General features: G+C 39.4%; 1 protein-coding gene across 4 annotated transcripts in view; it reads left to right on the top strand.

The window, feature by feature from the left end:
• The window catches only part of UBAP1 (ubiquitin associated protein 1), a 66,380-nt gene extending 46,045 nt beyond the window's left edge, over positions 1 to 20,335 (top strand). Inside the window, exons 1-6 of one of the 4 annotated variants that reach the window (XM_044003013.1) lie at positions 4,716 to 4,841; positions 7,569 to 7,664; positions 10,757 to 11,683; positions 17,150 to 17,347; positions 18,014 to 18,115; positions 19,010 to 20,335. In XM_044003013.1, coding sequence (XP_043858948.1) covers positions 7,659 to 7,664; positions 10,757 to 11,683; positions 17,150 to 17,347; positions 18,014 to 18,115; positions 19,010 to 19,150 — 1,374 coding nt within the window. In that variant the 5' untranslated portion in view covers positions 4,716 to 4,841; positions 7,569 to 7,658 and the 3' untranslated portion in view covers positions 19,151 to 20,335. Of the gene's footprint in view, positions 1 to 4,715; positions 4,842 to 7,568; positions 7,669 to 10,756; positions 11,684 to 17,149; positions 17,348 to 18,013; positions 18,116 to 19,009 lie in introns of those variants that run through there. The other 3 variants (XM_044003031.1, XM_044003003.1, XM_044003021.1) reach the window with 3 other exon arrangements.
• Positions 20,336 to 25,317: the final 4,982 nt, after the last annotated feature.

Below are 25,317 nucleotides of genomic sequence, written 5' to 3'. Positions count from 1 at the left end.
ACATTGCTTTTTAGAACCACATTTTTGTTATGGACTTCTGAAGCTTTCTGCTTCTACTTTTGTGAAATTTTGAGGGGAATATTGTATTTTTATCTAAAATGAGATGCAACCTTGACTTTTATACTGCTTTATACCTAGCATTTAACTTAAAAATTAATTTTTTTATACCTTAAGAGGAATGTGTTCTGAATTCTGAGTAAACAGTTTAAAAATCCTATGTAATAAAAACTCATTTTTTTTTTTTTTAGTGAGGCAGTTGGGGTTAAGTGACTTGCCCAGGGTCACACAGCTAGTAAGTGTGTGTTAAGTGTCTGAGGCCGAATTTGAACTCAGGTACTCCTGAGTCCAGGGCCAGTGCTCTATCCACTGTGCCACCTAGCTGCCCCTAAAAACTCACTTTTCAATTGTCATGCTGTATCATACCATGCTTTTGCTGGTGGCTGCTTTTGAGATGTATTGAATTCTCTATTGCCCTTGGTCTGTTTCTGGAGAAAGCATCTATTGTATTGAAGTGGTACATAAAACATCCCCCCCCCCCCAATTGATCATTGATTGCTTGTAAAATATATGGACCCCCTCCCACACCCACAGAGTTTTGCAGATGGCATCTGGTTTGTATGTTTGAGAGCTAGCTATATTGATTGGTGGGTCCTAATCTTTTAAAAATTAGATTCAGAGCTGGAAAGGACCTTATTAGATTTAAATTCTCTAGTTCAACACTGTCATTTTTCATATGAAGAAAATTGTACCTGAGAGACTAAGTACCCACAATCATACAAATAATCTTTTTTTTTTTCCCTTCAGAATATAACTACTTAACTTTGGATTTTTCCTAAGATGAATCTTAGGAAGGGAAAACGGGAAGTCACTTTTTTGGTTCAAGATTCAACTAATAGAGGGCAGCTAGGTGGCGCAGTGGATAAAGCACTGGCCCTGGATTCAGGAGGACCTGAGTTCAAATCCTGCTTCAGACACTTGATACTTGCTAGCTGTGTGACCCTGGGCAAGTCAGTTAACCCTCATTGCCCTGCAAAACAATATTGCCTTTGGTGGCACCTAGTTTCATTTCAAATAAATCTGATTCATGCCTGGCCCATTTAAATACTATAGGATACAGAGAAGAACTCAGTCAAAGCAGAGTCTACCTAAATGTAAATCTTTTTGGGGGGTAGGGGGTAGGGGAGGAATGATGCCTAAGTGACTTGCCCAGGGTCATACAGCTAGTAAGTATCAAGTGTCTGAGGCTGGATTTGAACTCAGGTCCTCTAGAAAACAGGGCTGGTGCTTTATCCACTCTGTCCCCTAGCTCCCCCTAAATGTAAATCTCAATCAGAATTTTTCCCCTGACCAGTCTGCTTTTATCAGGAAAGAAAAACAAACCAAAAAAAAACCTAAGAAAAGCTCATTGAAATGATTTAGGCAAAAAAGTGAAATTTCTAGCTTAGTCTTATTACTCTATTATCAGAGTGAATATTCACATGGATGACCTTGAGGCACTGTAAGGATCTTCAGTACTCTTTATTAAGTTAGAAAAGTGAATTCACACATTTTAGAAACACCTTCAGAAAGTTTTGAAATAAAAAAAAGTGTATTTGACCAACATTTTGGCTAATGGCAGTTTTATAATTTTTATTAAAAAAAATAAAATTTTATTTAGAGGATATTGGCTATTTTATGACATTTTCAGATAGGTACCCTGAGACGTGGTAAAGCTAGTTTGAGAAGTACCTCTGATTGGGTTACACTTCAGAAATGCTATCAGCATAATTCATGCTCATTTGCTTGTCATATATTCACATTACTTCCTTTAAAAAAAATCCAAAGGACCACATTGTTACTGATTATTTAGTATACTACTGGCTGGTGGAAAACAAAGAGTATAAGATTGATTCATCTGGAAAAGTGAGCACGATAAAATTGTATCATACACTTAGTGACATTGTCAACCTGTGGTAACTAGCAAATATTTTTGGCTTTCTGATTGGTTAATTTATTCCTGGTCTAAAATTTATCAGTTAAAATTACCCTGCATCTAGCAGGTTGAGACCCCTAAAAACTTTCTCATTCTATATCTGGGACAAGGAAAAAGATCCTCAAAACTTTAGATGTATCATAACTTCATCTTCCATTTTAAATTGTTCTGCTATGATTGAGGAATAATGGGAAGATTGCCTTTTCCTTTTTTTTGCCAATTATGTGGTAGTCAGGGTAAAATTAATTAGGGAAAGATGCTAGATTGCTTCTTTTGGGGGTGTTATCCCTTTTTGGTACTATCCCCCAAGAAGTTTCTGTGGCCTTTCGTGTGTAACATGTATTGATCATTTAGATTACTGCATTTTGGGGAAACATTGGCCCACAATACCAGTGCTAGTGTCAAATGATGCAGAAACCTCAATTAGGCTTGACAACTGAATTATGCCAAATAATTCAGCCCAGCAAAGTTTTAAAACAGTTACTTTTTATATTAATAGCACTATGCTAGGCTCTATAGGAGATGCAAAAGAGAACATAGATGGTCTTAAAGAGGCCTACAATTTTTTGGGGGGGTCAGGGAAACAACTTGCCCACATTAAATAGGAAAATAATACCAAGTAATATAAGAAAATATTAGGTTGTGTGGCACAGATTCTTAAGGAGGAATTCAGAGAAGGATGGGATCATTGTGGGCTTGAATATCTTATGAAATACTTCAAGGCGGAAAAGGGGTTATGTTATTCCTTGTTCAGTACCCTCTGTACCATCTCCTTTCTCTCTCTTGATACCCTCTCTCCCAACAACGAAATGGAACAGCTCACTTTTTTAAAAATTATAAAAGTTTTATTATTTTCCAGTTACATGTAGAGATAGTTTTCAACATTTGTTTTTATAAGATTTCTAGTTTCAAATTTTTCTCCCTACCCCCTCCCCAAGACAGAAAGCAATCTTATATAGGTTATATATATACAATAACATTAAACAAATTTATGCATTAGTTTCGCTGTGAAAGGAGAATCAGAGCAAAAAGGAAAAACCTCAAAAGAGAAAAACAACAGCACCAAAAACAAAATAAATAGTATGGTTCAATCTGCATCTATATTCCACAGTTCCTTTTTTTTTCTGGATTTGGAGAGTATTTTCCATAATGAGTCCTTTGGAACTATCTTGTACCATTGTATTGCTGAGAAGAATCAAGTCTATCACAATTGATCCACACATAATGTTGATGATACTGTGTACAGTGTTCTCCTGGTTCTGCTCATCTCACTCATCAGTTCATGCAAGTCCAGTTCATGCGGTTTCTCTGGAATCTGCCTGCTTACAGCACAATAGTATTCCATTACATTCATATACCACAACTTGTTCAGCCATTCCCCAATTGATAAGCATCCCCTCAATTTCCAATTCCTTGCCACCACAAAAAGAGCAGCTATAAATATTTTTGTTCATGTGGCCTCTTTTCCATTTTTTATGATCTCTTTGGGAAAAAGACCCAGTAGTGGTATTGCTGGGTCAAAGGGTATGCACATCTTTATAGCCCTTTGGGCATAATTCCAAATTGCTCTCCAGAGTGGTTGGATCAGTTCACAGCTCCACCAACAATGCATTAGTGTTCCAATTTTTCCACAGCTTCTCCAACATTTATTGTTTTCCTTTTTTGTCAGGGGGTACCTCAGAGTGAATAGCTCACTTCTTACTAGCAGCCTCTAACAAATATTTTTCAGTGAAAAATGACCATGATTTAGTTTAGACCTTGACAGTAGCCAGTCAGGAAAATTATTCACAAGAGGCATAGTAACTTAATATTTGTAGATCTTCTTGCCTCTATAACTGGAATAAATTCTTAATAGCAGAAGATAATAAAAATGTCTTTTCGGCTACTGTATTAACTTTCTTTTCGGTTAGTAGGCAAATCTTTCAAATGACTTGACTGTTAAAAAACCCGGCTATGACAAAGTTTAGACCTTGAAGGTAGCAGGTCATATAGAGCTATCTACAAGAGGCACAGGGACTTAAAATGTGCTGTCATTTAACTTACAGATACCAAGAACAAAAACAAAACCCTGAAAAATAAGTCCAAGGCTCTATACCATGATAACTAGTATCTCCTAATAATATTTTGCATTTATTCCCATGATTTTACTCTTTATCTTTCCCTTCTTATAACTTTGCCTTTTGAAAAATCTGCATTTGTACCAGAAATAAAATATGGTGCCTTTTCTTATTCAGTTCTCTCTTTATACAAACTTGATGTCAACTAGAATGGTGTAGCCCTTTAAGGGATTCTTTTTCTTTTTTCTTCCTTTCTTCCTTCCTTTCTTTGGGTGAGCCAGTTGGGGTTAAGTGACTTGCCTAGGGTCACACAGCTAGTAAGTGTCAAGGGTCTGAGGCCACATTTGAACTCCTGACTTCAGGGCCAGTGCTCTATCCACTGTGCCACCTAGCTGCCCCCTCTTTAAGGGATTCTTTATGAGACTAGCATCATTTTAAGATGAGACAATCCTCCCCGGCCCCCCCCCCCCCAGTTGGTTTAGATGTGAATAAACTTTGGGATTTTGATTCTTAGATTTTAGGCACTGAAAGAGTCAGTCAAGGAGAGATATTGAGATTAATGGTAGAGTAGACCCATTAAACCCTAGCTTCTTTTAACAATAATCTTCAAACAGCATGAGTTAATTCGCTTTTAATTAACAGATATGGCAGAAAAATGAATTAATTTTTGTTTTTACTTCATTTTAGGGACTTTCAGTTACCTTGATGATGTCCCATTTAAGATAGGAGACAAATTCAAAACACCAGCTAAAGTTGGTCTGCCTATTGGATTCTCCTTGCCTGACTGTTTACAAGCTGTCAGGGAAATACAAGTAAGTATTTCTTCTTGCTAACATTTTGCTGGGTTTCAAGATTTGAAATTTTTAATATTATATGGCAAAATAGGAAAATTTGATCTACCTCAACCATTCTCCTATAATCGTATTTAAGTGTTTTCCAGGTTTAAATTAAATTAAACTCAAGTTTTAAACAGTATATGCTGCTCCTATAGTTGATGTTGGAGGGTTATATACCTCTCACCTCTTTCAGTTTGAGTTTTCTGTCTTTATACAAGTGTGCATAATAATAAAATAGATATATTCCTAACTTTACCACTGAGTAGTTATGTGACCTCAGGCAAATAATTTAATTTCTCACTCTTAAGTTTTTTGATAGTAATACTTATGCAGCTCCTCTCCCAAGGTAGTTGTGAAGCTCACGTGTGAAAGTATTTTTGTAATCATCATGGTTTTTATACATGTAAATTATTTTTATTATTCTATAAAACCAGATTCAAGATTCTGAGCCAGCCATTTCATTGAGAAATATGTACCTATGATTAGTCTTATGCTTCAGATTCCATAGGGAAGATATTTATGAAAAAAATCATTGGTATATTAAGTTATTTGCTGAAGGTCATATAGGTAGTCAGTAACAGAATTAGGACTGCAACTCAGATCTCCTAACTTGTAGGCCAGTGCTCTTACTATTATTTATTTATTTTTTAAAAAGCTTTGGTGTTTGTGCCATCGTCATTGTTCATGTGCACACAGTACTCTAGAGGGCACCATTATATAATGGATAGATAACCAAATCTGTAGTCAGAGATCAAGGTTCAAGTCCTAATCTTGAAGGATGGTGAGAATTTAGATAGGAGGAGGGAGGGAAGGAAGGCACAAAGGTGAGAATAAGGATTGTGGCCATGCCAGAAGTGAGGAGATAGGTTAGATTGACCTTAGTGGAGCAGACAGTGCCAGTTGGGGAAGTTGAAGTGCAAAGCAGTTGGACTCAATTCTAGGCATTTGAACAAAGATTTGAATTAACTGTCAAATTTTATATTCAAATATGGTTAAGTTAAAAAAAAAGTAACAAAACTATTTTCTACTGAGGAAGATAAAACAGTAGTAATGACATTCTGGAGTGTTTATTCGAGACCTACTTTTTTTGTATTGCATGGTTAAGATACTCTGATATAGACAGGGTGCCTAAGAAAGATGTAATTGTACTTTTTGTGGTTGAAGGTGGCAAACAGATTTCTTAGTCCCCTGGCCATTGAAGCTCAGGATGGTTTAAAAATATAAAAATATTAATTTCAAATAATAAGAGTGTTGGATATTGAGTCTGAACAGCATAGTATGGTAAGAAAGAGCACTGCTTCTAGAGTCCGAGTTCCTGCATTCAAATCTCCTGATTCCTGGGTAACTTTAGGTAAATCATCTTGACCTTCATAGACCTTTGTTTTCTTCTCTGTAAAATGAGGGAGTTGGGCAGGCTAGCCTTAGATCTCTTCTAGCTCTAGGTCTACAACCCTATTATCTGGGATAAATCCTGGCTTTGCTGCAAATTATCTGTGTGATCTTGAGCAAGTCACTTCCTTGTCTCTGGGTCAGAATTTTCTCATATGAAAAATGAGGCAGGGGTGGAAGTTTTTCAATATGTGCTCTCTAAGATACATTCCAGTCTTAAATCAGTATTCCTAACTATTCTAGCAGGCTTTTGGCTGTTTTATAAACTGCTCCTTAAAAAGGTTAAAATCCAATATTGACCCTTCTTAAATGCTTTCCCCTCGCATTTATGAAAGAGATAATGTGTATCTGTGTGAATGCAAGCTTGATTTATTTTGGAAGCAACAAATTGATTATAAAGGAGCTTCATTTGTTAATCTGGGTACCATGATAGTTTTCTTTTCTTTTCTTTTGTGGGGCAATGAGGGTTAAGTGACTTGTTCAGGGTCACACAGCTGGTAAGTGTCAAATGTCTGAGGTCAGATTTGAACTCAGGTCCTCCTGAATGCAGGGCTGGTGCTTTATCCACTGTACCACCTAGCTGCCCCTATGATACTTTTCTGTAAAATAGACTTTATTCATTTTCATTATTCCCAAATAAAGTCTAAATGGTAAATGGTCTCATTGGGAGCATTGAGCAGTGACTCTCAGGTAGGAGTTCTCATTTCCCTTTGGTTTCTCTACTTTATGGCGCAGATTTTAGGAGTCAGAAAGAGAAGTAGATTTACCTTCTAAAATTTCATCAGTGAGGGGCCATTATCATCTCCTTTGTGAAATATTTTCTAGATTATAAATGAAAATGAAAATTCCTTTTGTCAGTCAGTCAACAATCTTTTGTTACTCACCTACTATATGTGCCATATACTGTGCTAAGAGCTGGGGTTATGTTAAAAAAAAACAGTCCCTGCCCTCAAGGAGCTTATATTCAAAGACAATATATACATAATTAAGTATTGTATATATACAAGGTAAATTGTCCTTAGAGTTGTGCAGCCACAAATGTTTAAGTATACTAGACACAACCATGAAATGTTATTTTTGTTAACTAATTTAACTTAAATAGAAGATTACAAACCTAATCCAATGTTTTTTTCAGTCTTTAAGTAGTCATTGAGATATATAGCTAAGCTCAGGTGCATGATGCAGTGCTTGCTTCATTTTACCAAAAAAAAAAAAAAGTTGGTTAATTTTCGGGATTAAACCATGGTGCTAATGAGTACATGACTATCAATTCACATACGTACCAGTTAGCTTTACTTTGTTTTTTGGCTGCAGACAGTAAGCTTACCCTGCCTGGAACAAGAGGGAAACAGCAGTGCAACCTATCCTCACTAAAGGGAAAGCACCTCAGAACCATGTCCCTTGATGATGGTGGGTCAGTAATGTTATCTTCCTATATGAAAAGACGAAACAAACCATTTAAATAGAGAGAGAGCCTGTCCTCTGGAGGCTGCAGCCTGAAACTTGAAAGTTACCTAGTTTTCCACTTCATTTTTCTCCTTGACTTAGCGTCAGTGTTCATTTGTTTTCAGGAGAGAAGTAGTGTTTCCTATCTTGTGTACATATATAGTTGTTACTGTTTTTGGTTTGTGGGAAATGAAGGAGTAGAAATCAAACCACTATCTTTGATTTCCTCCCGAACTGAGTTGTGGTAGTGTGATAGACTATTTTTACTTCCTTCATTAAAAGGAAAAGATTATTGTGCTTCTGCTACTTAGCAAGGCACTTTGGGAATTTATATTTTTGGGCAAGTGCTACAAACTTGTTTAACAGGAATTCATTGCCTTTGGACTTTTGAAAATTTGAGGCTGCCATGCTACCACTGTAGTTTAAAGTATGTAACATGTATTTTTTGCATGTTGGAGTGGTGAGGCTTTAGGGCTTTGGGGTAATTTTATAGTTTTCCTAGAAGATATTTTCATTCTTTTTAGATCTTTCTGTGACGTGAGTCTTTCCCTAGGCATAGATTTTCCTGAGGTGTCACTTCCCTGTGCATAGGCTACCCATTTTAAGAAACAGCTGGCAGATATTTTCTCCTGAAAATGCATTAAGGGTCAGTTTAAAAAATATATATCTTTGTTAATATTACCAACCTCTCCTTGCTTATTATCCCTTCCCATTTACTTCTTAAATTAAGAACTACCTTTTTAAAAACATTAATACATTAAAAAAGTCAATTTATGTGAAATACACTATACTTATGGACCTCTTCCACCTAAGCAAGCAAGGGAGTGGAGTGATTGTGTCTTCTTAGTGGCTTTTTGGGGGGGGGGAGCCATGCTTATCTTATTTCTTTGTAATTCCTGAAATATTCACTTTTGACTGTTTTGTAATTGTACTTTATTTTTACATTGTAGTGATCTTCTGTATTTATTTTATTTTATTTCACTTCACTCTATATCAGATCAATTTTTCCATAATTTCTGTATTTGTCACATTTCTTATAGCACAGTAATATTCCATTATATTCATGTACTACAATGTTTACCTGATCCCCACTTGATGGGCATAAACTTTGTTTCTACTTCTTTGCTACCTCACAAAGTACTGCTTTAAATATTGTGGTATATTTGTTGTTATTCAGTCCTGTCCAACTCATCATGTCTCTGTTTAGGGTTTTCTTGGCAAAGATACTGAAATGGTTTGCCATTTCCTTCTCCAGCTCATTTTACAGATGAGGATACTGAGGCAAACAGGGTTAAGTGACTTGCCTAGAATCATACAGCTAGGAAGTGTCTGAGGCCAGATTTGAACTTAGGAAGATGAGTCTTCCTGACTTCAGGCCTGGTACTCTGCCTACTACATCACCTAGCTGCCCCATTTTGATGTATTAGGGACTTTTTATCAGTGTCCTCCTTGGGGTAGAAACTTATTAGTGGAATTTCTGGGTCAAAGGGTGTGGGCATTTTAGACAGTTTGCATAATTTGAAATTGCTTCCAAGAAGGATCAGTTTTAATATTTTATTTTCCTGGATAGCCTGTAGTTTCTGGAATTAATAGGTCATTATGCTTAAAACATTCAACCTGAGTGCCACATTTCAGTGAGTAAAGATCTAGGGTCTAATTTTAATTCTATCAGTTATATGGGTCATGTATAGACATAAAGTCAAATATGTTCTTTAGTTCTCTAGTTTTAGTCTTCCTCCTAAAGACAAAAGACATTTCTGTTGTTAGAAATATGTCTTTATTTCTGTGTAAAGGCTTTCCTTAGATCTGGTATTCATGATGATATTTTGTATACTAGGCATCTATTACTTTAGCCCTTTGTCCAGTCTTCTCGTAGACCATCCCTTAATCTCTTTTCCTTGGGCCATATTATCCTCTTTCCTTTTCCTTTATATTTCTAACCTTGAACAGATCAGTAGCATGTACAATCATTTGCATAGTCTTAGTGATTTACCAAGGAAATCTGACTTTTATTATAATTCAGGAGAAATCATAATAGATGTTTTCTTGAAAAATAATTTGTAAATTGAATCTTTGTGACCCAAATCATTTAAAATAAACTAGTGGACCTTTATGTTGTAAAGAACTCTGAAATGAATCCATTTGTGATATAGTTACTCAGGTTTGTTTTGTAAATTCTGATCTGTGTATATGATTTTTTTTAAAGTGAAGGTAGATCCATATTTTTTGAAAGATGGGTTGATTAGCACTGTCACTAGACAATGTTTTGTTGGGCACATATTATTTGAAAGATGTTGGAGATACAAAGAAACAAATTATGGCCTGTGCTCGAGGATCTTAAAATCTAGTAGTATGAGGGACAAGACTTACAAGTTGTAAACTTAGACCTAAAAGATCCTTCATTTTACAGGAGGTTAACTGACTTGCCCAAGGCAAATATGTAGCAAGTAGCAAAGTAAGGATTCAAACATTGGCTCTCAGCACTCTGTCCACTGCCCCTTTCTGGGTTGTGTATACAAAAAAACAAATAATAGTATAAAGCTACATGTGCCAAGTGTCAAATAAGTGATACAGACAGTAAGTTCAAAGAAAGAGGTGATCATAACTAAGAGAGTAGTTTGGAAGAAGTGTAACAATCCTGGCCTTAAAGTACAGATAAAGAAATGTCCAGTACATTCCATTCAGGGGAAGTATTGTGAGCAGGCATAGTGTTTTGGGGGACAATTTAGTGGTATACAATAATAATGGTAGAGAGTTCTGGAAGGAATGCAAAAGCAAAATCGGTTTGGTCAAGTAGTACAAAAGGATTTCATGTCATAGTCTGCTTTTATATAGAAAAGAAACTAAATTTGTTTTTACATTACCAGTCCCGGGTATCACATACATACTGTATGAAAGGAAAGAGTGGATGAGGGGAGTGTTGGTATCAAGGCTCTCACTTTAGTGATGTTTTTTAAAAAAAAAAAGGTATTTTAACTCTTTAAACAATGTCAAGTATGAAAGAATGATATGCACATTCTTAATGTCTTTTTCTTTTTTTTTTATATGTTTTGCAGTATGATTTTTCCTTGGAAAAAAAAACAATCGAGTGGGCAGAAGACATTAAGAAAATCCAGGAAGCTCAATGGGAAGCTGAGCGAAAGGCTGAAGAAACAGAAGCCAAAGTGAATTCCAAGAGTGGCCCAGAGGGTGACAGCAAAATGGGTTTCTCAAAGACACACTGCCCGACCACAATGCCACCTCCCATTAACCCCATCCTTGCCAGCCTACAGCACAACAATATTCTCACCCCAACCCGTGTCAACAACAGTGCCATAAAACAGAAGGTTCTCAGCCCCCCCCATACGAAGGCCGATTTCAACCCCGCTGACTTTGAATGTGAAGAGGACCCTTTTGATAACATGGAATTAAAAACTATTGATGAGAAAGAAGAACTGAGAAACATTCTTGTTGGTACAACTGGGCCTATTGTGGCCCAGATCTTAGACAGTAACTTACCCAAAGGAGGCTCTGGGTCTGTGTTGCAGGACCAGGAAGTCTTGGCATCCCTGGAAAGGGCTGCCCTGGATTTCAAGCCCCTTCACAAACCGAATGGCTTTATCACTTTACCACAGTTAGGTAATCGTGAAAAGATGTCATTGTCTTCCAAAGTGTCCCTCCCTCCTATCACTGCTGTGAGCAATATCAAGTCTCTTTCCTTCCCCAAACTTGACTCAGATGACAGTGAACAGAAGACAGCAAAACTTGCAAGCACTTTTCACAGCACCACCTGCCTCCGCAATGGCACTTTCTTGAATTCCTTAAAGCCCTGCTCCCAGAACAATGCTAGTGAACTTAATGGATACCTTGGGGTGGGACTTTCAGCTTTAAATTTGGACAGTGGCAAGGAGACACCAGCACTATCCCCCTCTTCCCAGCTGCCTTCCTTGTCTGTTTTGTCAGTGTGTACAGAAGAATTATCACCTCCAAATACAGTGTTGACGGTAAGATTTAAAAAAAAATTTTTTTTAAGCCAGGGCCCCCCAAAGTTTACTAAATGAACACTTTTCTGACCCACCTCCACCTTTGCTGCGAAGGTAAGGGACTGTAGGAATTAATTTTGAGCATGTGGGAATGACATCAAGATAGGGCATGATTTTACTGAGATTGATTGTGAGAATGAGGGGTTATTTTCATTCTCAGCTTTGTGTTAGCCACGACCACTAGCCTAATCTAGGCCTTTTTTCCTAGATCAAGGCTATTTGGAAGTGCCTGCCTTTATGATGCTCAGTATTTCCTTTGCATTGCTCCGGTGAAGACAAGAATTTCTTTGCTTTTTAATGTATTGTTTGTTTACCTTTTTCATACACTTTTTTCCAGTTTTTCTATCACCTTTCAACATTTCTTTAAAGCTCATTTCCTGTCTTGATGTTCCCAGCATGATTTCCTCATTTGTGGATCTTTGACTAGGTTGAGTTTGGGTATGTTCTGAGAAGCATCTTTGTGTTCTGCCTTTTTTATGGGCTAGCAACAGGGAAAATATTTATATTCAGAAACCTTGACATTTAATAGAAGAGGGTGTTCTCAGTTTTAAACTAGAAATGTGTGTAAAGGGCTTTAAACAACATGCAGAGGAATTTATATTTGATCCTAGAGATAATAGGGAGCCATTGGAGTTTCTTGTAGAGAAGAAATAGTCATTTGCCAAGTCCCTTCTTTTCTTCCCGCTTTTCAATTCTTTCACAACCCTTCACTATGCCATTCATTTCAGTTTCCAATGAAGAGATGGACCTTATTGCCAAATTTGATCCCTCATCCCTTCCTATCTTCTCTAGCAGATTCCCCTCACTATCCTACCTCATCGTTTTCTGATTCTCCTTTTCATTTCTGTTAAATCCTTTGCTGCTGCCTATAAACGTGTGTGCCCAAGTGGTTTTCTCCATCCTAGTAGATCATCTGCCTCCACTAGCTGTTATCTTATATTTTTCCTCCCCTTTCTCAAACGGAGTCCTTGAACAAGCTGTCTGTACTCAGTGTCTCCACTTCCTTTGCTCTCTTTTCTAAACCACCTCTCCCCCGAAAGTCTGGCTTCTGATGCCATTCTAATGTCCTCTCAATCTTCTTGAGCTCTCTTCCACATTTGACACTACTGACCACCACCTGGGAACTCTCTACATTTCTGTAACAGTGATCTCTTGGTTTTCCTTCTACTTGTCTGACTATTCCTTCTCAGTCTCTGTTGTTGAATTGTCATCCATGTCATGCTTCCTAACTCTGGGTGTACTCTAAGGCTCCATCCTCAGCCTTCATTTCTTTTCTCTAGACTCTCTCACTTGGTGATATCATCTGCATATGATTTTCAGATCTGTATATCAAACCCCTAGGGGCAGTTAGATAGCACTGTGGATAGAGTGTTGGGTCTGGAGTCAGAAAGACTCATCTTCCTAAGTTCAGTGCTAGCCTCAGGCACTTAATAGCTGGGTGACCCCATGGCAAGTCACTCAGCCCAGTTTGCCTCAGATTCTTCATTTGTAAAATGAACTGGAGAAAGGAAATGGGAAACTACTCCTATCTCTGCCAAGAAAACCCCAAATGGGGTCACAGAGTCAGACACGACTGAAACAACTAAGCAGCAATAATATATCAAACCCCAGTATTTCCGTCTCTAGTCTTGTATCCTACAGGCTGTTTCATACCTTTCAAAATAGATGTCCTAGACACATCCTAAACGCCACATGTTCACAAGAAAACTCATTAGATTTCCTCCAAACCCACCTTTTTTCTGAATTTCCCTGTTACTGTCAGGACACCATCATTCTTTAAATCATCCAGGTTGACAGCCTTGGTGTCATTCTTGTTTCCTCATTTTCAATCCATATATACATTCACTTGTCAAATCTTATTTCTATCTCCACAGACTCATTTTCCATCCCTTTTTCTCTGTTTACACGGCTACTGCTATATTTCAGGCCCTCATTACTTCTTGCCTGGAGTATTTCATTGGCCGCCTAATTGGTCTTCCTCTATCAAATCTTTCTCCAATCTGTCTTCCGTACTATAAGTGATTTTCCTGAAGTGCTCTTCTGACCGTGTTACCTACTGCTCCCCTTCAGTAAGCTCAATTTGCTTGTTATCACGTCTAGGATCAAATATAAACTTCTCTATTTGGTATTGAAAGCTCTTAACATCCTGGCCCTTTTCCACCTTTTTTTGTCTTCTTACACCTTCATCCTCGCCCTTGTTGTGTCTCAGCTATAACATTCCAACTCTTGTGTCTGTGCCTTTGCACTGGATGTCTCTCATGTCTTGAATACTCTCCCTCGTCACCTCTTCTTTTTGGAATTCCTGTTTTTCTTCAAAATTCAAGTGCCATTTTCTCCAAGAAGACTTTTGGGAAACATTCTCTTCCAAAATTATCTTATGTTCATTTTGTATATATTTCATATATTTATATAGTTACATGTTTTTCCCTTGATGGAATGAATAGAAGCACTTTGCCTGGAACTTAGAACAATAGAACTTAGAACCTAGAACTTAGCACAATACCTGGCAAGAAGTAGGTACTTAAGAAACTGCCTGTTGATTGATTCTTGTGCTTTAGGAAAATCACTTTGGCAGATGTGTGGACTGTGAATTAGGACAGTGAGAGATTTGAAGCAGGGAAACTTAAGTATTCTAGTCAAGAAGGCTTGAACTAGAGATAGTAGCTCCTTTCAGTTTGAGAAGGGATGAGACATAGATGAGAAAAAGATGATGAGAAATAGATTGTGGAGGTAAAAATGACAAGATTTGGTAGCTAATTAGATAGGACAAGTACTAGGGATTTGAGGGGTGCACCAACACCAGCATTGTGAACTTGAGTGCCTACGAAGAAGCTCTTGCCCTAGAGAAAAACAGAAAGTTGGAAGAAGGCTAAGTATGAGGAGAAAGATAATGAATTCTCTTTTGGATATGAGTTTAGGATGTGTATGAGACATGCAGTCATCGGTTGTCATAGGCTTATCTGCCAAAGAATAAACTTAGGTTGACCTCAAAAGTACTTTTATGGTCTCAATTAGCACTGAGTCTTTGTGATTGAGGAATGAAAGGAACAGTTTATGAAGAGCCTTCTCTTCTCCTTTCCCATCAGCTTTTGAAAAATTGTTTTTTCCTTATAGTAGTGGTTCAGGTGGTATGGGCGATCTGTAATCTGGGATACCTTTCACAAGAATTCCCTTGATGGTACTACTGGAATTTTTTCCCTAGTAGTTAATAAGATTAAACCGACTTTAGTATTTTGAGGTACTTCTTTAGTCACATTGGTGAGAGGAAGACACTTTGAATCTGTGAAGGCATTTACTGAGTTAGCCTAAAGGAGCAAATGAAAATTCAAAACCATATGTGTGCCTCTAATTTGTTTTTGGTAGAATGGCAAAAAAATGTCATTTAGGTAGAAAGTAGGTTAGTGTAGGATGAGCCTCTTAAGGGACTCTTAAACTCCTCTAGAGGGGCCTTTATGTTTAAGGTAGACATTAGGTTTTCCCAGGAATGAGGTTTTTAAGATGGTACTTGTGTGAGTGAAAATGATTGGGTGGAGGAAAGGATCATTAGCATAAACAGAACCAGAGGTATAGGGATATTGTTGGAGTATAGTAGTAAAAAAATGCCCTTACTGCTAGCATTGGCTGCATTTTACTCCCCCTTTCACGTAGCTCAATTCTTTGCACACAAAGTACTAATGAATGTTGTATGAACTAATAAACTGCATTAAATCATTATCAAATAGTTGTTATTGATATATCAATCTTGCCAAAAGGCCAAACTAGGTCCTAGAAACTTAAGCAATCTTAATGACCAGGTCGTCTTCTTTTTTGGGGGGCAATGAGGGTTAAGTGACTTGCCCAGGGTCACACAGCTAGTATCACATGTATGAGGCCAGATTTGAACTCAGGTCCTCCTGAATCCAAGGTCAGTACTTTTATCCACTGTGCCACCTAGCTATCCCAGGTCTCCTCTCTTTAAAAAAAGTGTGTGCATGTACATTTTGCAAACTGTAAAGCACTGTATAATTATTTCCTTTCTCAACTGCAGAGGGAGGAGCAGGTGGGGAATGATTATATTGAAAGTCATGAACAAACCAAATTGTGGTAAGGTAGAGAATATTAACTGTTTTGGGGGACCTTTCCATCCTGCAGGGAGTAGTAGACAGAACCAGTCTTAAGAGTTCATATTCTAGCTCCTGACAGATTGAACTCCACTCATTCTCCTAGACCCATTGCTCAGCTTGTCCACCTAGGCCTGTCTTTCTAGGGTTGAGCATAGGTTCTGAGCTAACAGTCCTTTGTGTCTCTGTGTGTATGCGACCAAGTTAATGGGATGGTCACCTTTAGAGACAGGGAATCTTGGTCCTGAGAGATTTGTCTTAGTTTCAGTTGGAGTTGCACTTGTATGAATTGTTTTAAAAGTAAGTAGGAATTTAGCCAAGATGTTGGCATCTCTTTTGCCCTCGAGAAGGAACTGGAAAGTTTTAGCCTGCAGAAGACTTGGGGAGGGGAAGGACAAGGATTTGAAGGGCAGTAGCGTGGAGAGGGGACTGGATTTGTTGGTTCACTTTGGCCTCAGCAGAATCAGGAGCAGAGTGCAAGCTTCAAAGAGGCAGATTTAAGCTTATTGTCAGGAAAAGCCTGATAAGAACTTCCTTGTTAGCAGAGGAGGTGCATAAAAGGGGAATGTGTTGTGTAAACAAGGGCTGGGTTCCCTCTTCCCACTCTTCCTTCGGACAGACACTTAATAACCACTTGTTGGGTATGTCATAGTGGGGGTTCCTTTCTTGTATGAACTGGACTAAATGACCACTGAGGTCCTTTCTGGTTCTCCATCATTGTCCCTGTTCTGGTTAACTTACTCTGTGTGCTCCGGGTCACTTTGAAGCCCCAGACTTTTCCCCTGAAAACTGTGAAGCAGTGAAGTTTGTAAAACGTTTGTATGTCAGAGAGCAGATACTTAAGTCATTTTGATAATAATGCTGGTAATACAGTCAATGCCAACTGAAAATAGTGTTAGCTGGCTTGAACATAGGAACCAGCTAACTCTACCAGATTTTTTTTTTTACTACATTTTGGAAAAGTCTACCCTAAGGTTCCTTTGGGATATAAATACTATAGTCCTACAATTTCATTCCTATTTACTTTGGCTCGTTTAGAATTTCAAAAGATAGCTTAGTTTGAAACTGAATTTTCCCACTTCTGTCTCAAGTCTTTATCTCATTTTCCTTCTCTTGGTTGGATTCCACTGTGCAGACTGATCCCTTTCCCCTGAGCAGGCACTTCAGTAACTGTATTCTTGGTCATGGACTGTGGGGTAAGGGTAATGACGGAAGCAGTCTGCATTAGGCATGGCCTCCTCTCATGTCTTTCTATTTGTCCAGAATGTTGTTTATATAGCCCACAATTCCACTCCTAGCATAACCCTGCATGTTTCTCCACCACCAGGTCACGCCTCACAATGTCAGGACATCGCAAGTGCCCAACACCCCCAGCTGTCCCCAGGGTTCAAGTACACCAACCTATTCGGACCTGCAAGCACTGTCCCCCAGTGAGCGGCAGTGTCTGGAGACAGTGGTCAACATGGGCTACTCATATGATTGTGTGTTGAAAGCCATGAAGAAGAAAGGAGAAAATATAGAGCAGGTGAGAGGCTAGAGCATAGGAAAGGGGGTAGGACTATAGTACAGACTGTATTTTATGCTTGACATGCATTTGGAGTGCAGGTTCCTTGTTAACTGAGCTAACATCCTCCCCTTCAGTCACTGCTCTGAGTTCAGGAACCACAAACTGAAATAGGCAAGTTCTTCACCCTGCCCTCAGTTCCACAGACTCACTAGTTATTTGAAAGTGGTGGTCTTCACCGCGCCCCCCCTAGAGGTTCATAGGAGGCCTGATTCTGGTGTCCTATGCTTGAGAAAAATATAGGTGGGGATAGGGCTGATAGAGGAAACCGTTTAAGATAGAAGATAGGTACCAGCAACTCCTATCCACTTGCAGCAAGATGCATTGGACTAGGGGCAAACGATACAATAGGCTGGGCCAAGTTTCCAGTTATGGTTGAGCAGGGCTGGATCGTTATAGTTCTCTTTCTGATTACAACTGTTTCCCCCAGTAATGCTAGTCTTTGGATTCATGCTAGTTAGATGTATTCAGTGAGCTCTCATACTCCCTACTTCCCCATTTTTCTTCTGGGAAATAAGAGAACGGGGGAACTGGATTTAGTTGTTTCTGTGAGGGCCATACTGAAATGATTGTAGAACCTCAGGACCTGCTCAAGGCAGAGAACTGACTCTTTGTTGTTTTTCTTAGGTTCTTGACTATTTGTTTGCACATGGACAGCTCTGTGAAAAGGGATTTGATCCCATTCTGGTAGAAGAAGCTTTGGAAACGTACCAGTGTTCAGAAGAAAAGGTGAGACTGGTGGTTTGTGTATGGGATTTGGGGCAGGGATAAGAGAATCCCATAGAGAGAGATGTTAGCTGTGGTTGGCCAGGGACTAGGAATTCCTGGAATTGATTTCATAGAGTCTCAACCACTACAATCCCTTGGAATCTTGAACTCCCCACTCTTCTTCCCTTTCTAAGCCAGTTTGTGGCAGTTGGAGACTGAGTCAATAGTTTGCCAAAGGAGTGATGGTATGGTTAGGGCCAGGGGTGTGAGTAAAAAAGAGACCTCTGTCTCTCTGCAGCCTCCTGCTATCAAAATATAGGTTTGTTTCTGTCGTGACAGAACTAAGGAGGATATGGTTTCTCAAGGAGGGTTAAAAATGAGGAATAATCTTGGTCAAAGGACTTTTAGCCAGAGATAAGAGGGAAAGGGAGAGTTGCAGTTGCTTTTGGGGGTGATAGAGATTCAGAAGATTTGAGGGTGGGTGGTGCTTCAGAGCCTGTAAGTGTGGAAGACTGCCTTTTCCTAGACTGCTTCATGCCAGATATTCTGAGAAATGTCCTAGCAGCAGCAATTTGTGAGTCGCAGATATATTCATTCTTATGACTTGGGCCTAGAAGTTGTAGGAATGCTTCAGAGGGATGTTAAAGGACTGCTGGGTGAGGGAGATAAACTCCAGCGCTGGCCCCCCTCCCATATGACTTTGTCTAACCACTCATACTAAAGCTTCTTGTCTCACCTCACCTGCCTGGACTTAACTGGAGCCAGGGAATGTGCTGGAACTATTAGGTGACCTTTCTTCCGTGGCCCCTAAGCAAACCTATGATTCCAAATTCTATCTTGATGCTCCCTCTGGGATCTGTGGTGCTGGGCTCTTTGGCTTGTTTAACCTTTCTCTTTCTCCCATTTCTCTTTCAGACAACAGAATTTCTTCAGTTAATGAGCAAATTTAAGGAAATGGGCTTTGAACTGAAAGACATTAAGGAAGTTTTATTATTACACAACAACGACCAGGACAATGCATTGGAAGACCTCATGGCTCGGGCAGGAGCCAGCTGAGAACAGGCCCCCAGCCCATCTCCACCCTGCCACAAAGCATCTCTCCCTCTGGGAGGCCCCAAGTATTCCCACCAGTCTCTGGAGGCCCCCTCCCCCTCCAGTGGCTTCACACTCTCCTTAGGAAGAAGAGAGAATGTTGTTTTGGGTTTGTTGTTATTGTTTTTGGGGGTGGGAGGGGAAGAGACAGGAAGAATACTTCTGTACCTTTTGGAGACTTATCACCACACATTGATCTGTGTGAGAGTCTTGATCCCTGTACGAACAGGGAGGAAGAAGGTAACGTACAAGGAATGTTGGGACCTCTAAGCTCTGCGGCCCCCCAACCCATCCAATTAATTTTATTTGTATTTTGAGAAGTGCCCTTCCCAGCCTGGCCCTGGTTTTTCTGGGGGACTGTACATATATTCAAGACCAAACTTTGTTGGTGTGTTCTCACCCTTGCCATGAGCAGGAGATACAGGGGTGTTCTGGAGTTCCCTCTGAGAGAGACTCTGAGGTAGTCAGTGCTGCTTTGAATGTCATGTGTTTGACCAAAACATCCCTGTTAGACTGCTTGAACAGAAATCCATATCTAGTGCAATGGAAAGGGGTTTTAGGGTGTTGATTTTACTTTTTTTTTCCTCTTAAAATGAATTCTATGTTAGAATCTAACTTAGTGTAACACTGGTTCCTAAACTTTTAAAGGCATGAAGAATGCCATCGAATTTGGGCTCTGTTCTGCCCCTTCTATGCCAGGTGGCCATTGTGCTTGGCTAAATCCTGGATCTTGTTGGAGCAGGGCATCGAACTCCAGCCCTTGACAACCTTCCCCAGGTTTTAAGTTCCCAGTTCCAGGAAATTGTTCAATTGACACTTTAATATTCATTGTGAAACAGGATTTTTTTTTTTTTTTTTGGCGAGCACTTTCAAATGAGGTTGGGGGAATAAGCCCACAATTCATTACCCCAGCCCTAACTCACAATTTTGTTTTACTTTCCACATCATTCTTGGGGAATAGACTCACTACTTTAGAATGATACATTTGGTAACATCTAGTAATAGAAATCCGTCTCTTTGGTTTGTTTTGTATTATGTTGTACATTGTTAAAGCTCTAAATACAAAAAATTCAGTCTTGATGAATCTAAAGTAATTTGCTAACTATTTTGATTCTTCAGAAACAACTACTAATAAAAGTTTAAAAGGTTTTTTTTCTGTTGAATTGGTTTCCTTAGGCTGGTGGGAGGGCTTTTTTACCTGTCAGTCTGATGGGTAGAATTGTGCTGTTCTACTTTAACTGGCTAGGGTTTAGCACCCGTCTAGCCAGTCATTCCTAACTGCAGAGGTGAAGGTGTGCTTTGTATTTTTCTGGAGGCTTCCAGTTCTATCCAGCTCACTGTCATTTTCTTGGGTAAGGTTGGCAGTCTTGAAGAGAACAAAGCAACTGACTACCTGCCTAGCTGGTGCTGCCCTCTGGAATTTGCATCACATTGGGACTAGCTATTTTGCAGCCAGTGACCTGCATAAAGAAAAATACACCCCACTGACCCCCCAACCCCCTCTCCCCAAACCCCACCAAAACTCCCAAGTTTTACCTCAGTCTAGTATAGAAGCAGAGGGTGGCTTTTCCCTCCTGTCTCTTTGGAGGTGAATGGAGGTAGGCATTATTCACATGGCAACTATTGGCTAAATTTCCAATGCTATAAACCTGGGCAAAATTTCAGCTGGTGTCCTGAAAGTGAATAATGAAAGGGCTCTGTCCTTTATCTAGTCTTTAGGAAAAGGGTTAACCTTTCTTGTTTTGTGGACCCCTTTAGCAGTCTGGTGAGGTCTATTCCTTCAGGGAATAACTGTTTTTAAAAGCATAAAACAAAATATACAACTGAATAGTTACTTACAAAAACAGTTCATGGACCTATGTTAAGAACCCTTGCTTTAGATCAGAAGGTTCTAAATTTAAGCCCATCCATGCTATCTTTCTAAGGCCTTTAGGAGCTTTTTAATTGTGAAAAACCCAGAGTGGATAGGATGGTCCCAATGGCTATCTTCAGGATCTCTCTCTCTCTCTCTCTCTCTCTCTCTCTCTCTCTCTCTCTCTCTCTCTCTCTCTCTCTCTCTCACACACACACACACACACACACACACACACACACACCACCATATTGGTCTTTCAGACATTGCTTACAGTGAGAGTAATAACCTAGATGCCACACAGCCCAATTGCTTGACTGCTTGCCTTCTATTACCAGTTATGATCTCTCTAAGATTACCAATGACTTTGCATAGCAAAATATTATTCATTTTCTTTAGTCTTTAATCTCCCTGCAGCTTTGATGATGTTGACCAATCTTCTTTTTGTTGTTGTTGTTTTTTGTTTTTTGGTGGGGCAATGAGGGTTAAGTGACTTGCCCAGGATCACACAGCTAGTAAGTGTCAAGAGTCTGAGTCTGGATTTGAACTCAGGTCCTCCTGAATACAGGGCCAGTGCTTTAACCACTGTGCCACTCAGCTGCCCCGACCAATCTTCTTAAGCTTAACACTTTCCCCTTGGTTTCTCTGACACAGGCCTCCTGTTCTTTCTCTGTTTCTTCTGCTGAATCATCCTTCAATCTATCTACATAAACTCCCAGATGATCTTTAGAAGGCCATTTAGACTTTTCGAGGTGGGCATTAGGGCCTTTTTAGCTATAACATTCTCTGAATCTGACTTAGATTTTGGGTTCCCTTTCATTGGAGGTTCCAGGGATTTGGCATAATCTATGCAGATGACTCCACAAAACACAGCTAGCTCTAACCTCACTCTTTTTATCTGCCTATTGTATATTTCCTGAGTGTTCATCATCTCGAATGAAAACAACCAGTTACAGATACTTTCTCAAACTCCATCATCCTCTCTACTCTTCTTCTCCAGGATTGGCCCATCCACATCCAGTCACAAAATCTTGTTGATTCTACCTCTAACTTCACAAATCCACCTCCACTCCTACAGGCAACCTCTAGTTCATACCTTACATCTTAAGTGCCTCTCAGTGTCTCAGGCACTGTATTAGGCAAAGAATGAAACAGTCCTACTCACAGTGAACTTAAATCCTAATGGAGACAAGTACACATACAATATAATTTTAAAGCTAATATATATATATATATATATGTATATATACACACACACACACACACACACACACAAAATAGTTTGAATGGAAGATCACTAGCAGTTGGGGGGGAGGCAGGAAAAGTTTCATGCAGAAGATGGTGCCTGAGTTTCCTCTAAAAGGCAGAGGAAAGGCAAGTGTGCATTCTAGGTATGGTAGACAGCCAATGCAAAGGCATGTGTCATAAGGACAAGAGTGAAAGCCAGGTTAGCTACATCACAGAGTTAGGGAGGAATAATGTACAATGGGAATAGAGAGGTTGGGGCCAGGCTGTAAAGGGAAGCTAAGTGGCCCAGTTTGCCTCAGTTTCTTCATCTATAAAATGAGCTAGAAAAGGAAATGCAAACCACTTCAGTATCCTTGCCAAGAAAATCCCAAATGGGGTCACAAAGAGTTAGACATGAGTGAAATGACTGAACAATAACAAAGGTTGTAAAGGGCTAACCCAGTTTCTATTTTATCCTAGAAGAGCAATAGGAAGTCACTGGGATTGGTCGAATAGGGGAGTCACGTCAGAACTGGACCTATTTAAGAACAAATTTCTTTGGCAGCAGTATGCAGGATGGAGAGGAGTTGGGAGATAAATAAGGGAGATCAATTAGGAGGTTGTTGCAATCTCAGAGGTAGGTGATGAGGGCCTGAACAACTGATTGAATATGTGAGGTGATGGAGAATGAAAAGACCAGGATAATGCTGAAATTACAAGTCAGAAACACTGGAAGGATACTTTCAACAGAAATAGGAAAATTTGGTAAGAGGGAAGGGTTTAAGGGAAAGATGAGTAATGATGAGCTTGAATTTTAAGGAGTTCTAGAACATTGAGTTTGAATATCCAACAGGCAATTGTTGATCTAGGGCTGAAACTTGGGAGATGGGAGTTGGATGTGTAAAATTGGGAGTCATCGGCTTAGAGATGTTAGTTGGGAATTGATGAAGTTATTGAGAGTATGGAGGGAAAAGAGTAAGGTCCCAGGACAACTTTGGGGAACACCCACCGCTTGGGGGATTGATGTTAAATGATGAACTATCAGATTGAGAAGGAGCAGTCAGAGATGAGATGAACAAGAGAGGATTAGGATGGAAAGACCATTTAGACTTGGCATTTAAGAGAATATTGACCTGGAGTAATATAATAGCTTTTTAATTGGTTGCTCTCCTTCCATTCTTTAGGCTCATCTTTCCAATTTGTCCTTCATATAACAAAATGATCTTCCTGAGACACACACACAAGTCTGACCTTGTCACTTTCTTATTTAAAAAATAAAAAAGCCAAAAAACTATTGTGCTGACAGGATAGAATGCAAACTCTTTAGCATTCCACTTCCTGTTCTCCACTTACATGTTCTATTTACTTTCCCATCTTTATCATATGACTTTCATTGTGTTTGATACCTTCCAGCAAAATGTAATTTATATTCTTATCTCTTATTAGGTCCATTTTTGTGGTTCCTTCTTCTGAGATCATGATTGAAGCATAGTAATAGATCCTATTCTATCCCCTTATTTTACCTGTGTACATCTGTTTCAAATGTGTTTCCTGTAACCAACCTATTCTGTTTTATGGGTGAATTTATCCCATTCACATTCAGTTATGACCCTTAATGTTCATACTACTCTCCAGGAACTGTGGTCCAGCTAAACTGGATCACTAGCTGTTCTATGAATTCCATATTCCAACTCTTGTCTTAAATGCAGTAACAAAAGCAGTTTTCTGTGCAGTTTCTTCCCCTTTATCTCTACCTCTCAAATCTTGTCCTTCAAATTTCAGCTCAGGTGACAGATGAAGATGTTCCTGATTACCAGGGGCAGGGGGTGGGGGAGAAGAAGGGCTTCCTTTTCCCCCAGTTGTTCATGCTCTGTCTCAATTTTCTTTGTAGTATATATTAACCGTATATGTATTATATGCTCCCAGTAGAGAGTAAACTCCTTGAAGCCAGGGACTATATTCCCCAGACCCTAAAACAGTGCCTTCCAAATAAATAGTAGGCACCTTAATTAATTTTATTACTATGAATTAATGAATTAAATATTTTTTACATGCCTGCTATGTACAAAGCACTGTGTGTGCTAAGTGCTGGGGATCCAAATAGAAAAGTTCGACCCTGCTCTCAAGGAGCTGATGTTTGGTGTTTAGAAGAAGGCTGTAGAGCTGTTCTGGTCCACCTCTCTGTTCTTGGTCTCTCCTTTCCCTTCTCTGTCGTTGATCAGTTCAGCCATATGCTAACAGCTACCTTGCATCTGTTGTCCCCTTTTCCCATCACCAGTCACGCCACTCCCACTCCCTGTCTTTTCTCTTCCTATTTGTGCTGTAGAATGAGCCTACAAATAGTCAGGTGGCAGTGCTGACTGGGGTTCACTACCAACTTATTTGAACACATTTCAGATATACACTTACTCACTCAAACGCTTTTAAAAAAACTCCTATACTTCTATCCTTTTTCATTCACTATCACTTTCCATAGGGACTATTCCAAACTTGTCTTTAGACTTCTACACTGCCTCCTTCCTTCCTTCACTGACAGCAGAAGACATCACCTGCTTTCCTGAGATAGAGGCCATCACAAGTCTCCTCTTTTGTCCCAATCCACAACTGAAAATCCAGATACGTCCCTCATTCTCCTTTGCTTCACTCTCTGAAGAGGTGGGTGGTCTTTAGCCTTGCCAAAACTGACTCCCCACCTTGAGCTCTTGAATCCCATTGCCTCATTTCCTCCAGAAGCTTGCCCTCTGTTACCATCTCTTTTCCTCATCTTCAGTGTGCTTTTCCACAGACTCCCTTCATACAAACACGGTCAGGTCTCTGTCATCTTTAAGAGAACATTCATTGTTAACCCCTCAAGCTATCATGCTGTAATTCTCCCTTTCAAAACCAAACTCCTAAGAAAAGCCATTTACAGTTGTTGCTTCAGTTTATTCACCTCTCAATCATGAAGCTGTATGCCCAAGATTACCAATGATCTCTGCTAAATTCAGTGCAGGGGTTTTTGCTCTGCTCAGCCCTCGTTACACTTGAACTCTGCAATTTTTGACACTGTTGA

Source organism: Dromiciops gliroides, chromosome 1 (assembly GCF_019393635.1).
Source record: "Dromiciops gliroides isolate mDroGli1 chromosome 1, mDroGli1.pri, whole genome shotgun sequence".
Lineage (NCBI taxonomy): Eukaryota > Metazoa > Chordata > Mammalia > Microbiotheria > Microbiotheriidae > Dromiciops > Dromiciops gliroides.
The sequence above is the reverse complement of the archived record's forward strand: the minus strand, read 5'-3'. Positions and strand labels throughout refer to the sequence as shown.